Source organism: Haliotis rubra, unplaced genomic scaffold (genome assembly GCF_003918875.1).
Source record: "Haliotis rubra isolate DU_JTF1 unplaced genomic scaffold, ASM391887v1 Scf138, whole genome shotgun sequence".
In the NCBI taxonomy this organism is placed as follows: Eukaryota; Metazoa; Mollusca; class Gastropoda; order Lepetellida; family Haliotidae; genus Haliotis; species Haliotis rubra.
The window spans coordinates 973,707-991,463 of NW_025765314.1; the positions used below are offsets into that span (position 1 = coordinate 973,707).

Sequence of the window (17,757 nt, forward strand, 5' to 3'; positions counted from 1 at the left end):
TCAATCTGAATATTGATGATTTTGTATAATATAAACATGCTATTGTGTCCCTAATGACAGAATATTCACCATAATTTTATGCGAATTTATTGTTATTTTATGACACACGTTATTAGCTTATAAACATACACATCAGATCTAAAAACAACACGGGGCCTTGTACGTGTTCGACATATGGGCAATGTGAAATACTTTCTACACAAGACTCTTCAACCGAAAAGCGCCGTATTAAAAGTAAATAGCGAAACTCATAATTGCTCGTTTCAATCTCAGCTGTAATAAAGGCGGTCTGGGGACTGTATAAACATTGATTGATCTAGATTGACACAAACGAATACACGTGATTGAAACCATAGAGGATTTGATATTCCAGCAATCATTTCCTGTTTACTTTAAACTTCAGATTTTTACAAAATATACACACATCATAAAGTGGTGATTACAAATATACATATTCCGTGATTCCGAAATATATTTTGATTTAGAAAGATATAATGAAAGATTTATATTTCTCTATTAATATGCTTGAGGTAGGTGAATTATTATGTTTCATTTCCAGGAAATTACTGTGAGAATAAAGCATCCACAATAAACCTGGTTTGTAGAGAAAACAGAGACAACGTCATTGTTGTCTTTTCATATACAAGTAATTATTTGTTCGTTAATATATGTTTTAGTTTGATCAAATGCATTTCTACAGTTCAGTTTCGTTAATTGCATAGCCTGATACACATTATTCTAAATTTATCAAATTGAATCTCTACCAAATCCGATACTTAATTGATCATGTAATCTACGTGGAATTTTGTCACATAGTTTTGTATGAAATATTGGCTGAAGCTGTATGAATTGCGACATCACATTAACGGTTCTTATCAACTCAGTCGTATGTTACATCACTTTTACTTCGTTTCATAGTCCCGGAGAAAATAAAAAATGTTTTCCCTGCAATATTCTTTGTTTACGAACACAGTGCAAATCTGAGGTATATAATAGACATTTCCACGTCGCCTGAAGGTTTGAAATATACACCTGTAGTTATCAAACAGGGTGCCAATGACAAGCGATACAGATTCGGGGTGGAAAATACGAACCCTGTATTAACACAGCGCACCGGCTACCTCGTCCTGTGAAGACTGGCGACGCATCTATCTACATGCCGACTAAGGGTGTAATTGCCAATATAAATATAAGCCGTTTTTCGCCTTCAGTGCAATTTACAAGCGTATATTTCATGCTTGAAAACATTGACAGCGCTGGGCGTTCGTGTATTTGAAGGATCCAGCCCGTTCTGCGCCTATAAACTATAACCACTTATCTAAACTGGTGTATCTCGCGCTTAACGTGGCTTTGATACAAGATAGTCACTTTGCTCGACGAGGCAAGACATAATTGCACCTGGTAAAATATCGGGTATCAAACGATGAGCAAATAATAGAAACACGTGAAGCATCTCCAGACCCGGTAACTTAGCTTTTTATCCCCCATGGAAAAGATTATGCATATGTCAAAACTTATTAATTTCCTCCCTGGTTAGAGCTGCGAGCGATATTGGGGACCACGTGACTTGGGGTGATGGGAGGGGCGAGGGCTGGGCTCTAATTGAAGACGAGGGCCGCTAAGGCTATTGTTGGGCCTGATGGCATTTAGAGAATCTAAAAAATCTTTGGAGTGAATTTAGGTTTACTGGAATAAATACAAACCAAAGGTGCACTTGATTTGGTCATTGATTTCACTGTCTGTAATCAAATGTACTTCATATAATTGGCATTTGCACAACGGAAGTCCGGCATTTACCAGGTATATATCATGCACCTACATTAAACATCATGCATATATCCTATATTTATCATGCATATACCATGCACATACTTTAAAAATACCCTACATACATCACGCATTTAGTATGTTCATAATTTAGACACACTCCACATACAACATGCTTTTAGCATGTAGATACATTGCACATACCCTACAAATATCACATATATCATACACTTGCCTTAGACACACCCTACATATATCATGCATTTAGCATGTGCACACATTCGATATACCCTATATATACATCATGCACGTGTCCCTTCACTGCCTTGCAAAGGAAAGTATACTCTTGAAAATTGGATTTCATCACATTTACAAGCGTTATGAAGACGTTATAAGTCTTCGAAACACTGCAAACGTAAGACCAACACAACCATACTTGTTTTATAGATCTCACATATGTGTGATATTCCTTTTATGTTTTAATCTTATATTTTATACATTTTATGCACATATTGTCTAGTGTGACACATTGGCCATCTGGCCTGGTGTTTGTATATTCTATGTTTTTTACCACTGCCTTTTTAATTGAAATGTACATTCACGTGACACAAAAATAAAGTATTTTGTCTGTCTGTCTGTCTGTCATATTATCGGTATTAAATGCATGCATCAAATGCATCACCATGTTTGCTTTAATATTAGCCATCGTCAAATGTGGGGGAATACATTGTTTTCTCCGTCAGCCTATATCTTACAAATATTGTACAGTTCGTGTATTTATCAAATAGGATATGCCCACATATATCCAACAATATATTGTGTTATATATACATATATCATAAATATATCCTGCTGAATATCTCTGTCTATCTGTCTCTATCTCTCTGTCTCCCTCCCACGCGCGCGCGCGCGCACACACACACACACACACACACACACACACACACATTTATCATCACCATGCATCCATCCACCATCACCCATTTCCATCATGTACCAAGTAAGGACATTACTAACATTCCAATGTTGTGTTTATAATATTACATTCAAATGCTATATCACTACAGATAAACATAATGAACAAAACAACTTGATTTTTAATGGTAATTGCATTTCCTCTGTGTAAGTGATCTACTAATCAGAGGGACATTTCATCCAAGAAATCCTTCCTTAGGTGTTAACAGTACCTGGCGGTGATATATTTGTCTGTTAGCTACTAAAAGGAATGTTCCAGGCATTGAAGGCAAAGAGGATTTTCTTTTAAAGACATGCTTCCCTCTTTAAAACAAAAACCTAATTGCATCGTTAATTGTTAATCATAGGGGCATTACAACGAGTATACCACGGAGTTAATTACAGACCCATCACCGTGTCTGTTATACCATTTGACACTCAAACATTATTGACCATATGACACGCAAACTTAACGGCATTTGATACTTAAACAAATTTGAACGTTTGACCACTCGACACAAATACGACGTACAAACTATTTGAACGTTTGACCAGTCAACATAACTGATGATTTGTAGAAAACAGTACTGGTGTCTGATCCGATCAACATTTTATGAAGCCACTGACTTTAGTTGAACATCGCCTTTAAAACCATAACTGAACTTTTGACGCTCAAACATTCGGCACCCAGCATAACAGATATCACGCATCATTTGGTACCCAAATAATCTTTTAACACCCAACATAACATATCTTATCAGTACATTATTTCCAGCAATGCTTTGGGTGAGTGAGTGAGTGAATGTATATTTGACGCCGCTTATAACAGGTATTTCAGGAATCACAGAGTGTCAGTTTTAGACAGGAGGAAAGCAAGAAATGGGAAGGTTCCTGATATCTCTACCACCTTATTGACATCAAAGTACCCATTCCTTAAACGTGAGTCCAACAGCTCTTTTAACTAGCAGCTTATAAAAATATGATTAACTGATAAGCCAAGATTAATCAAAATTGCAATATCTCCGGCCTTATACTTAAAACACATATCGAATGTGTATCAATAGCTCAGTTTGCAGAAATCAAACTTTCTGCTACAGTTTGGCAGACCGTTCACCACAGATACGCCAACACGAAGATTGAACTTATTACATACAAGTCCATTTCAGGCTTACATGTTTTAATGTTGTAACGGGCTGGACACCTCGCTGTCCCCTTACAGTGCCGTACTATATAGAATGTGGGCTGTTTGCCTTGAGCCTTAACACCATAGTGTTAGAAGCGCTAATTTCCCAGCCGGGTCCATATGGACGCTTCATTTCCACAGACCACATGTGTCGGCCAACCAAACTCTTGTTACACAGACAAGATGCACAGAATTAATTTCCCTCTCATTCCCATCAGTGTAGTCTGCCCCGCGCTGTAATAGGATGGAAGGCCAGGGCTGGCCAGATCGAACTGTGCGGTGCCACTTCCAATATAACATGTCCTTGTTAGACAGCCTGCGCGTTGACTTTGGCGCTTTATTTTCATTTCTTTATTGGTTTGCAGTTCTAATTAAATGGAAATTCTGCGGAATTGTCATTCTAATCCCTAAATATTGTGTAGAAAACTACTGCACCTAAAATCAAATTGTCAAAATCGTTCCTGAATAAGATTTCGTTACGATGGTGAGGGTTTAAGAGTAAACGACACTCGTCGCGTCTTCCACTTTCCCATTAGTGTCGGATAGGTAATGGTTTAACTATTGTCTTAGAATTTGTAGGACAGATATTCCCTGACTAATCTTGGCTTATACTCCAGCCTGACCTGCACCAGTTCCTTTCATTCAAAGCGTTAACGAAATATGCACAACATGACGAGTTAAAATGTGGTCAATCGAGGCACATACTTTCCGTCAGAAATATCATTCATTTTGGCGTAAATGAAAAGTAAAAGGTTTTGAGGGACAGTGTGGAAGTTCTTTCTGCCATTCTTGTGCCTTGATAGACTTATAATGACCCATGGTGTCTCAGATTTCAACGCGGGTTGAATAGAAGAGACAATGCGTTTACCAGCTACTGACCATCGCATAGCTCCCTAACTCACAACAGAGGAAGAAACGATCTGCTTTTTAACCTTTTTTTCTTAAGTTTACAGACCATGCATGTTGGATGTGTACAAAAGATTATCACGTTGATCTGAAACATTTGTTTTAGCGCTTGTTTGCCTACATGTTATCCATTTACAAGCAATTTTAAAGGAAAAAACACTGAATTGCATTCGCCGGTTGGGTTAATGTTTACATCAGAATGTTCTCGCTCCGAGTGTTGGGGCTGATGGAGAAACAACCACACACTCATACAGAGCCGGCGATAGTATGCAGGGGTGTATATGTGTGGTGGGGGTGGGGGTTATATTGAATGTATTGTGTGCAATTTATTTAGGGTTTATAATATTTCATGTCTCTGTTCACACATACATAGGTTACTGAACCGTTACTTTCGAAACGTGTAATTAAAGTATTTATTTCCTCATTGTGTTTCACTGCAGTAATTTCCAGTGCATGGTGGCACACTTTCCTTGTTCATCGACAAATAGTAAAATTATTTATTTTTTCCTGAGCGTGACACCGTCACTGCCACTGATGTTGTTTCAGTGTTCCATATTCTCAAACATGTACACTAACGCTTCAACGAACACTGCAGATCAAGCACTCATAGCTAGGATCAGTCACACCGAACACTTCACAGATATACACGTGAACGAATTATCCCATTCTAGAGATACGTTGCAAAATCATAAATATAATCAACGCATTTCTTTATCTAGCCTTTAAAAGAACAATCAATTTATTGTTTTCCTTTCTTAATATGAGTGAAAATAGATTTAAGAATTTTTATGAATAAATGAAGTGTGGTTAATGTGAAGATATCTGTCCAGTGAGTGAGTGAGTTAATATTTAACGTCACATCAGCAATATCTCAGCCATATCGTGACGAAAACAAATTTAGATATCCGTCCAGGACACCTGAGATATGGCAGAGCAGAGACTCGCTGGGTGGGATGTGTTGGGTGCGGATAGGGGGGGGGGATAAAGCAGGGGGGACTAAGGAAAGGTGGCCCAATTTACAATATGGTATTGCAAGAAAGTAAGCAACAATTCCTATGTGGTACTAACTAGATGCAGTTGTTGGGAGCGACGTGAGTCCCGGGGGTGTTGTAGATGCGGTTATTGAGGGTCAGGGTGATGGGCAGTGTCCCCCGGGGATAGTCTGACATGTTTCTAACACCCTAAATCTCCTCGCCTACTGAAGTAATTATCGACATTACGTAAACATGACCCCTTACTGGGATAGTAAACTGACCCTCATGGTATACACACTCGGAATCATAGCATCCCTCGTGGAGCATGCCTTGACAGAGCATGGATACGGTACACTAGAATTTGAATTAAATGAAACTTTCATTTAAAAAACAATTGTAAACATGATTTTTTAAATTGACAAGTTTAATAATTAAAGCAGAAAGCATACTTTTCCCGATGTGTTTTGAATAGTTCACAGTCGAAATGTCGCTTTTTACCACAAATATATATTTGAAAAATTATGATAATAAATCAGCATGATATGCATATTAAACCTATCTAATAAAGTCGGTTGTCAAACGAAGCGTGACATACGTACCCGGTCACGCTTTGACATGTGACATCTCACTGTTAAAATGGATGAAACCAGTAAGTAAAAAGTTGAATGAAAGTCACCCTACAAATTAAATTACACATTTCACAAGCTGACATCAAGTCAAATTAAAAACATCTCCATATTCCTACAATCCAAAATCTTTCAAAAGTATTTTAAATTACAGAATTTAAAACAGCTACCTCACATCTTCCACCAGTGCACTGGCTGTTCTCAAGCAGACGAACTGTCATGGCGTCCCGGCCGGGCGGCGAATACAGTCTATTTTCCTACCTAATCTCCATAAGTCGGCATGGGGAATTCCGTTGATGAAAACATACTTATAACTACATATCATTTTCTGTCGGAGCACATTTTTTGCATTTATGATCAATAAAAGACAGTTATAACAAATTGAGAAAATACACCGGCACATGGCGTCGGTACCTGCCAGCCTCTCCCACTAAACATTGACTATTGTCTCAGAAAACAGAGACGGGCGAACCTATATTCAAATGATTGTTAGATACTTACAGAGTGTATGTAAGTCAGGCCCGAGCGATGGGAGTGATTCTAAAAGCACGGCTCATCCTGTCGACGTTTTATTCCCTCCCAGAAATACACTGTGGTCAAGCAAGGCATTCTTATTATGTTCCTTTGAATTTGAAAAATTGCCATGAAATGGTCTAAAACGTTGTATTGATATTCCAATTATTTTCTTTCTATACAAGGTGATACTATGCTGGGTCCTTGTCACTGCGCCGGCGTTCGTCAGCGAGGGCCATTTGTGCGTCACGTGTCACAGGTAAAGACAGGTAAAGAAATGTACAATTATCTCGAATAAAAAAAATATGAAATCAGTCGGTCCTTCACCTGCTAGCAACCTTCAAAACGTGAAGACCGTTTTGATCAATTTGTAAGTGTCCTTCACCGAGTAAGACAAATATACTAGCCCTCTGCCCGGGGCTAACTTTGTTGACAAAGGACACATTGATTGCTTCAAAGCAATGTAATTTTCTCGCTAAATCGGCACAAGGGCTCGCATCACAAGCCCTATAGGACTATTATACGAAAACTTGAAGAATAAAACCTTAAAATGTGCTCCATCTGTTCAAGAGAAGTGAAAAAATCGCTCAAGGGGCGCTACCGTCGTTTTCAGGTTTAACATGAATTCTTTCAGTTGTTGAGATCTCGAACCTTGCTTATTATGAGAATTCGCACGTGGGGATTTCCTGTCCGTGCTTTGGAAAATTAAATTCGATAGAAAGTGGAAATGATATTGAAGTATAGGACAGAGAACAAATATGAAAAAATATAAAGGTAAACACACTATCTGTGATATAAAATTTGATATGTACAAGAAATAATAGATTCGGTTTTAGACTTTATTTTTTATTGTTGATAAAAATCTTAATAAAAAACAGAGGAAAAGAAAACCTGCGAAATATTCACCGCTAAGCATTGCAGGAACATTTCTAGGAGTCGTATTTGGGAAATTTTTATACGGGGCAAATGCGAAAGTAATTCAAGCTTATTCCCCGGTCCAATAATACTAACCATCTGTGAGCCAAGCCCCGTTAGGGAACAATGCCACGACGGAGGCATTCTACTCTTTGGGAATTAAAAGCCGAGGGACACATAGCGAAGGCTCTTGTTTCAGCCCTGCTCTCAAACCTTGAAAACTTGGTGTTGAAAGGAGGGCGGGAACGAAAAACACAGAGACAAACAATATAGCTATGACGAAATATTATGACGATGTTAGAACGTCTGTGTCGGGTAGTTTCTGTCGTGTGTCTAACTTCTATTGAGTGAGGTAGAGAGTTGGGGAAATATCATTCTCCATTCAGTATAATCGTTTTATATACAAATCATCTCAAGTGCCCTCTTGAAGGCCCATCTGAAATGAAAACATTTGGTAGGGTCAGGGAGAGGTTTATACACAGACGCAGCAACCGAGACGGCGATTGTACAGAAACTGTGCTTCCCTCTCCCTTCTCGACTGTCACTCGGCTTGTTGAAATCAGCAATTAATTTCCATGCTCATCAGTCCGTGTTATGACATGCCGTCTTGATTGCGCCTGGCCCGGTGTGTGGCCACTTCCTCGCTCAACAGCTGATCCACGCGGCCTGATTGGTCGGGGGCGGGGCTAGAGGCGGGGCGTGGAACCATATATGGCGCTGTTGGCAGATATCATACACAGTGTTGTATATGTTGTCGAATGGTGCAGACCCGAAGCTTCAGTCTCAGCAGAACTCATAGTAACCGCTAAACGTACACTACTCGACGGTGCTACAAGAATACTGCACTGTGGCTGTGTGTATATTTCCTAGTTTACCGCTGGAGCGGGGGGACATGCAACCTAGCGGCCTACAAGCGCCCTACCCTGCCTCCGCCATGCCGAGTATCTCAAACGGGCCAGGACTAGGCATGGTTCCCACCCTGTTCGGCGACCACCAGAACTATTACCGTCATGCAGGAGGATACACAGGGATGTCCATGGGCGGTATGTCAATGTACGGACATGACCAGTATTCCACGATGCCACGACCGTCACCGTACTCGCCGTACACCCCACAACACCACGCATCCAAGGATATGGTAAAGCCTCCGTACTCCTACATCGCTCTCATTGCAATGGCCATCCAGAGTCAACCGGACAAGAAGATCACGTTAAATGGGATATATCAGTTTATTATGGACCGCTTTCCCTTCTACAGGGAAAATAAACAAGGTTGGCAGAACAGCATCCGTCACAATCTGTCGCTGAATGAGTGTTTCGTCAAGATTCCCCGAGATGACAAGAAGCCAGGCAAAGGCAGTTACTGGACACTGGACCCCGACAGTTACAACATGTTCGACAACGGCAGTTACCTGCGACGACGACGACGCTTTAAGAAGAACGGCATGGGGAAAGATAAGGACAACCAAGACAAAAATGGCCGTGAGTCAGACAAGGACAAGATGAAAGATGGCGATTCGGAGGACAACAACGGAGATCTCCATAATTCAAGCAACTCCGACGCTTCGGATGTTCCGGAGAAGATTGTGGAGACTAAGGAACCCATCATCGTGAAGTGTGCGTCTCCGCCAGTGCTAAGTGCTAAGTTAGAACCTATGGACTCGCCCAAGAGCGACTGTTTGTCGGCCAGAACGGCAACTACTAACTCTTTACCCATTCCACCCGACCCGGCAATGACCCTTGATACAACTACCTCCAGTTTCTCTGTCGAGAATCTAATGACGACGTCTCACTCGACGCCAAGCTGCGACAATCTCGGGGTCGCTAGCAACTTCGCTACCAGTCGACCACCCCCTCTCGTGTCCCCCCAAGTACTCCCATACACCCGGTCATCCGACCTGTATCGCAACACGGCCCCGTGTACACAGAACGCTTCGTCATCTCCGTACAACTATCACTGCAACGCTCAGCCGGTGTTTCCAAACCACAGCGCCGGGGCAACAGGACAACATATGTCTATTGCCCCTACCCCTTCGCCAGGTGAGGAGGTGGCAGGGAGTCACTCTCCTCACACCACCCTACCCCAGACAAACGGACTAAACCCAAGTGTGTTTTCTGTGTCTCAGGCGGGGACGTATAACCGCCCAAGTAGCTGGTATATGGCACCTCCGCCCTCGGAAATCAACCACGGAACGGACTTTTCCAGTTCGCCATTCGCCAATGTTCGGGACATGTTTGACTCTCATAGACTTTTGACAGCCCAGGCAGCAGGACAGTCTCAATCCCCATCAAGCTGTCAACTTGCAGCGTTTCGGGCCCCTTACAAAACAAATAGTCCATATGCCTATGACTGTTAACCACAATCGCGGCTACTATTCCAACCAAAGACTCAGACTTTTCTGCAGGTTGACGGGATCTGTCATTTTCACACAGGACTTGTAGGTTCTCACAAAAAAGTGACAGTTGTTTTCACTGAAATCTGTTATAAATATTCTAGGATTTCAAGCAAAAATTGCAAAGATTTTTTTCCTAAACAGATGTGCTCATACGGATTTGCAATTGTGACGAAAAACTTTAAAACATTCTCGTGGACTTTCAGTCACATGTTGTGGACAGGGCGCTAATTAGCCTACCACGGGTCCACTCTCAATTTGTAAATTATTCGTTAGGATGGATGGGCTGTCCTAATAAGGTAGGAACACTTTTGTTGAATCAGTCAGTGCTTTTTTAACGTTGTGTAAACGTTTCCATGTTTTATGTCAAACAATGTTTATTGTGGAAAACAATATGGGCTATTTCAGCTAATTGTACAATGTCATGGAAGAATATAAATATTCGGCTGTCTAGCCTCTAGAGAAACAATGCTTCTGCTTGTTATTTACTTATATTTACTAATATCCAGCGGATTCATGCAATCCGAAATCTGGATATTTGTTTGTTCGTCCAGGTCCGGTGAAAGAGTCACTATTTGTAGTGGAATTGAGTGACCACCGACACAGCCACACGGATACGTTGAGGAGATTACCCGCTACTCAGTAAAATCCAAATGCAAACATGCTCAACGAATTTTGACAGGTTTAATTAGGTAGGAAAACATGTTGAAGATTTCCCTGTCTTGGGGCGTTGGTGATTCTCATTCTTAGGCTCATTCATTCTGCCTTGGATCAAAAGATGTATTAAGTAATTTCATTACAGAGTTATATTTTCAAAACATTGCAATAAATTTGCGGTTATGTAAATTAACAATTCATTCTAAGTTTTAGAATTATTAATATTTTTTATAGTTTGGAGCTATCAATTCCTGGCAGCAAAAAATATTTTACAGATGTTATTTTCATTTATATAGCTTTATGACAATTTTCATCTCTTGTGTGGTATCGCAGATTCTCAAAAAAATTCACAAGACATGTTTGCATTTTTGAAAGGGATGTGCTTGGGTGTGCTACCGAGGTATTCAAACGACGTGATGTGTTCACTTGATCACGCACTCACACTTACAAACTCATACACACATACACACACATGCACACACACAGACAGACAGAAAGGAGAAGCAGCATCGGTTAACATTGTGTAAGCATTCAAATGCCTTCGTAGTTTGTTTTTTTTCAAACACAAACAAACCACCAGATCAAGGCAGAAGAGTGTGGATTCGATACTCTGTCTGTTTTCATAAACACATTGCTTTACTGCTTTTCTCTCAAAATTTAATTCAAAACCTACATAAATAACAAATCAGGAATGAACACCATCAAACCAATTACAAGATTATTTAACGGAAGGCCAAGCATAGCGAATACAACTCGCAGTTCTACACCAATATTCGTCAGACAAAATAAAGCATCTCTGAAATTAACAACGACACAGAACGATCCTAAACCTTCCTGTAATTCGTGGGCAGAGTTGTTCAGGCCAGCTTCTGTTATACGGGACTACTGATTATACATGTCGGCACATTCGACAGTGCAGATAACTTAATTACCGTGGAATTGCGACATGGCTCGTGAACGGGGCATGTTCGTAAAGACACTTTTGATTTCCTCCCTTCTCTCCCCCAATGCTAGTCTCGCAGGGGGGATCTTTCTCTTCTCATTTGTCGGCGTTAATCATTTAGATGAAATGACAGAATCTCAAGCCTTAGCTTGTTTCATTGTTGTCACAGAGGGATGTCATTAGCTTCGTACAAATGCTAATTATTCTGCACGTCTTCTCCACGTGATTGTAAAACACATTCATTTTGTTAATTTCAAAACAATGACTGAATGTCATTCAAATCTGTGGATATTGTCTAGTTAATAGAATAAATGATTGAAAATATCTACCCCTTTCAATATCCGCAATCTTATAATTCCCTGTGCGTCATAAAAACAATTGTCTCAAAATTATGACTTATGAATCGAAAGTAAGAATTTTTGGCGATGGAAATATGAATTGAAATTATCAAATATTAGTGACAAAAAAACGGGTATGGTGAAATTAGAACAAGCGTGTGTTCGGCATATTTGTGTACACAATCTCTTTTAACATTTGTACAGAGATTGTGCAAATACTGACACGACGCATTTGCATATTGAAACAAAAATCGAAGATTAAATTACTTCGTTCTAAAATTAAGTGTGTCATCTGCAAATAATTACATTATAAGTCCACCGATAAGGGAAGAAGTAAATTTTCCAGCGATTTTCTGACTTGATCGATTCAGGAAGTATTTCCAGTAACAATGCGCCCAGTGGAGACCGGATATTTTTCCAATCGACAGTCTTATTCAACTAATTTCTCTTGGGCCTTAAATACGAAGACTTGGATGAATTGGTGCAGTTAAAATAAAACCCAATTTCTTTGGTTTCAGATGCAAAATTGTGTTGATTTAAAACGACGAGAAAGCGAGCGAGGGATGGAAGGGGGAAATATGTGTTTGAAATTTTTTCTTCGTTTTGTCCCCCCTTTCCCCCCACCGTCCCCGGCCACCTGGGGCGCTTTCACTGCGTCAGTTTAGGGGGGTTGTTGAAAGATCTCTTCTTTCTCGGCCCTCAATCTGAATTCCTACGACCGGCCTCAGTTCTAACTTATATTTTGAGGCTGGTAAAGTCGTTAAGGCCTCAAGTAAGCGTCTTGCAGGTGATCGGCAAGCTACGCTGCGGGTTTCAACAAAAAGCTGAACCAGAACAAAACCGGGTTTGTTGTAGTTCATCAGCATCCTCCATGTGTAATGCATTTCACCGAAATTAAACACTAATATGCGTATCAATAGGGGCGAAAAACCTGTGTAGATTATCGCTGTGATTGACTGTTGAGAGAGATACACAAATCAAGTTGTGCTTTATCAAACTGTGTCGTTCTACAGCATAAAGAGAATAGTTTTTTTCGTTAAAACTTTTCCCAGCATTTTATCGTGAACAGAGTGGTTACTACAGACGGGGAGCGTTCTTATCATTCCCCCATCTGAATAATAGGTCGTATTTCAGCCCTGTCAAAAGCGATGAATTTCAAAGAACTCTTCGCCGCACTTGTAGATAACTCAGTCTTGTCGGTGTTGTCGAAAATATGCACCGAAGGAAGACATTTTAACGGAATTCGGCCAAAACACTAAATATATTACCATCTTGCAAAGTACGTGTTCACAATTCTGGCTTCTCATCAAAATTTTTGTTTATTTTTATGTAATTTGTAAACTACAAATTTCTCGTTTTTAGGAGGCCGCGTATGATCCTAGGTCCCTGGGTAGGAATGTCGCGGCTTGAAATCGGAGCTATCCTCTCCATCTTAATTTCTTATGGGCCGGTTTAGGCTGTCTGTCATCTTGCGCGTGCAATTCGACTGATAATTCAACAACGGCGCAGGGACGATAAGGGTGATTTATTCTCAGTCTATATTGCCAGAAACATGGCTTCCTAAGCTGCATATCAGAGGCGACAGGCCCAGTTTTATACATTCTGAATCGATCGAGATGATAATGTCCTAAAAAGCTCCCACTCTGCGCGTAAGTTGTGAGTATATGTTCATATTGTCAAAACATGTGGCATACTGGAGGTTTCCGTCTTGGTTCGCGGACAGCACGTACACTGCACAGCGACATGACGCACACGTTTAAAGCTTGGCTCACATGTGATGTAATTAGCTTGAAAATATTGCCCGCTTTGTGCCGCTTGTAAACATGTATTTAATGAATTAAGGAAGCTGTAAGGCTCACGGGACAAACTACAACGAAATTCGAACGCGGGAGTCAGTTTCATTTCCTATTTCATTTGGAATCCCCACAAAACGGTTCAAATACATGGTTCAGAAATTACACTGATGGAATTATTTCTTACAGAGAGGTAACCAGCAACCAAAATATATCATTGATACATTATTACAATTATTAAGAACATTTTTAAAATGGTTGTATATTGCAAAATGTTTACAAAATAATAATATCACAAAAACGTCAAAATTATTTTGTGTGTTTTTTACTAATAATATTTGTAGCACTAAATATGTTAAGGTGATCGAGAAGAAACATTATTAATAACACAAATGCACTCTGAATAATGTATTTTGAAGGTTATTGTTTAACTTTGGCGTATCCATCTGGAATTGTATTTCGTAAATTCATTTCCCCAGTACGACTATGAAATCCACAAGGAAATGCAGGGGTTACCTTCAGTCTGGAAAAGGTTCAAATTCATAGTCTAGTTCAAAATACGGATTTTCATTTCCTGAACCGGAACACGGCATTTAAAATAAAATTCTATTAGTTTCCGAATTGGTATTTTTTTTATGCTCGACCCTACCTCCACGCTGCGGTAATACATCTGTATTGAACACTTACGTCACATGCTCGAGATGCTATTACATTACCACGAGGACACAATAAAACCCAGCACACTTCCACCATGTACAGGTGTATATTTACAAACTGCAAGGAAATATTTATATAAACACTACGCCATTCATGTGAACACGTTCAGATAATTATTACACGAATGCTTACAGAAAACACACAAAAATATTTTACTTTGTTCTGCAGCGACTCTGGGATTATGAAATCATCTTGTAGAGAAGATTGTCACTGACGCCGAATGTGTATCGCTCTATTATAACGGTATGCATTATTGAGAAGTGTTTTGGAAGAAGTCGCTTAAATAAACTTGTAAACACTTCCCACAAAAAGTTCAAAGTCATATTTTCTTTCGGATAAGCTTTGTAACATTACGGCTAATCATTAATTCATAAAATGTATTTTTATTCGGTTGTATACAGTTTTCTGTTGAGTTAGACTTGATTGTGCGTAAGTCTTAAAAGGGAATACCTTAATGGTGAACCGATTGAATTCAAATGCGCTTAGTGCATCAGTGTCCTTATCAAACAAATTCGGTCATATCTAAAATCGTGTGAAGTTAGAATGGATTATCCAAAAATATTTATAACAAATCTGTAGTTTCATGTGCACACACGATAGAAGTGCCCCTACTACTAAATAATCTATAATATTTGTTTCACACATTTAAAATATACGGTTTCTTTGCTGTCTTGCTTATACCAGATACAAGTTATATTAAATAATTTACATATTCAACGAAAGGCAATTAGAACACGCATCTACCAGTTTATGTGTATAGCTTTATATCATGCATTGCTTACCCCGATAATGAATTATACACCAACACGAGTATATCTATAGACTTTCAAATACAGGAATTCTGCTATGTGTTGGTCGAGCTAAGCGTTTCCTAGGATTTACACTAAAATCGGTGTCTTCTTAATTAGGGAACTTGATAATATACAGATTTCTGATAATTACGGCGTTTCATTGTCTTGGATCTGTAAATATTGTATAATATTTTGGAATATTGAAAATCTGGAAAATGTTATTTGGTCCGGAGTTTTCATATAGCGCCTTAATGAAGAATCAAGGAAGTGATTGATTTTCGCCTTAAAAGCAATTGAAAATCGATTGCAAATAACAGCATCAAAGAGAATAGATTAACAATGCGCAGCCTATCCCTATAATGAAGTAGACAGACAAGCGAATAATATGAAAACTGTACTAGGAAATAAGATCCGAAAACGATACTGAATGAGACAAAACCAGGAGTGTAGAATTGATCCTAGTGTGTCGGACATCTCGGTCTCAAATGGAAAATATTTCCTTTTTCCTTGTAGTTGATTTTTTAAAATAAAAAACAGCAATAATGATAAATATCATAACTGATTTTCACCAAAACGTAAAACACATATTTGTCGCACATCTCATGTAGCTATATATGTATTGTTCATGCAGTTTCTTTCTCGAATTTATCATAAATCCTAAATTAAAAAAATTGTTTTAACATTTAAATATATTGACCAATAAGCATATATATCAGGGATAATTTCCCGTATGATAATTCGAGGATCCGTGCTGAAAATTCGTTCAAATTCTCATTACAACATCCCATGTTTATTCTAGCCTGAAAGTCATTAACACGTTTCTTTGAGATATATTGGCTCGTGACTGTTGATTATCACCTTCAATTAACCCCCCAAGTGTGCTTCCAGACTCTGTGTGTGATATACACACATACACCATAGGGGGTTAATCCTCGTTTGATCTGTGACGCACCATGCTGATATGTCTTCACATTGCAATCATATCTAATATTGCGATGGTAATTAGCATGGTTTGCTAATATATCCTGCTGTCTTACAGCCGTTCGTTATTCCGTATGGCTTCTTAGGGAATCTCTTCTGTTCCCAAATTTGACATGGATGAATTGAATGCACTGTCCATGTTTGCTATATCATGCAATTACGATCAGTCGTTTAACAAAACAAATAGATGTGATATTGGGTACAAGAAAATCAAGAATTTTAAATATATTTTCCTTTAGCGTCAGCATAACATATTCATGACAGCCAATGACGTTTTCACGATAACGATATCATGTTTGAAATTAAACTTCGCCGAAAATATTAATTGACATGTGGAATATTTACAAGTTTATGAATTATTAGTAATATTTCGTCATAAATTTATATTTCACAGGCACTAACTCCAAAATGCGCGGACCTTCTTGGGTTGAAATACCTGAAATTGCTTGTGGTATGGGCATTGATATTGTTTGTTAGAAACATATTTTTTGTTTGATATTTCTCTCAAAGTATCTTGAAATAAGTATCGATTTTTATCAAATCTTCAGTTATAAAAGAGTGTTGTCATCGAAAATTAATCAGTTATGATTTCCAAAATATTTCAAAATACAAATTTCGAAAGTACTTTCCGATTCCTTTCTGATCCCATTTTTCATATTATTATGCAAATAAGAAATTTCGTTTATAGTGTATTATTTTTAAGAATAAGAAGACCGAACGAATTCTCTATATCAGTCCCGTCATTTTAATTCGAGATAGTTAAATTTATGTACCGCTCCTTGCACTAACAATTCTGACACTGACAGATACATGTCGACATGTGTTTCGTTTCGTTGTTTTCATTTTTATACACCATGCGCTAACAGGCTTGATTTATGTACTATATTGTCAAACAGACATAACATTTGTTTGACCAAATCTGCTTTTTATATATATATCTTTCGCGTTAGAATTACTAAATTATTAACCATGATATTATTGTCATTTAAACCACAATGCAAACATGATTTATATTTTATTTCTTCCTTCAATATAACTCACTCTAAAAATTACTTAAATAATCATGAGTAGAAAATCGTAATGAATTACTCCACAATGGCAGCAGCTGCCGGCTGATAGAACCATCGACTGCAGTTTTCGGCGTGTCCATGGAAGTGTATTTTCTCTCATTTGATTATTTGCTCTGTATTGCAACTGTGTGAGAACGTGTTCAATCTGTATGCCCCCAATCTCTTAAATCAGCTTCAGATAGTTCATCAATATCACACAACTTGTGACCAAAATACTTCTCACTCGTCCAAATGTCA

The 17,757-nt window shown here is 38.8% G+C and overlaps 1 protein-coding gene and 1 long non-coding RNA gene across 2 annotated transcripts in view; both read left to right on the forward strand.

Annotated features, from left to right (window-relative positions):
- Positions 1 to 7,112: 7,112 nt before the first annotated feature.
- Positions 7,113 to 17,757, forward strand: part of LOC124268410 — a 58,168-nt gene continuing 47,523 nt past the window's right edge. The window contains exon 1 of the long non-coding RNA XR_006896270.1: positions 7,113 to 7,192. This is a non-coding gene — a long non-coding RNA (uncharacterized LOC124268410). The remainder of the gene's footprint in view (positions 7,193 to 17,757) is intronic.
- On the forward strand, positions 8,583 to 10,696 carry LOC124268409 (forkhead box protein C2-B-like). Its single transcript, XM_046703379.1, has one exon. The coding sequence runs from the start codon at positions 8,731 to 8,733 to the stop codon at positions 10,192 to 10,194; it is 1,464 nt and encodes a 487-aa protein (XP_046559335.1). The 5' UTR covers positions 8,583 to 8,730; the 3' UTR covers positions 10,195 to 10,696.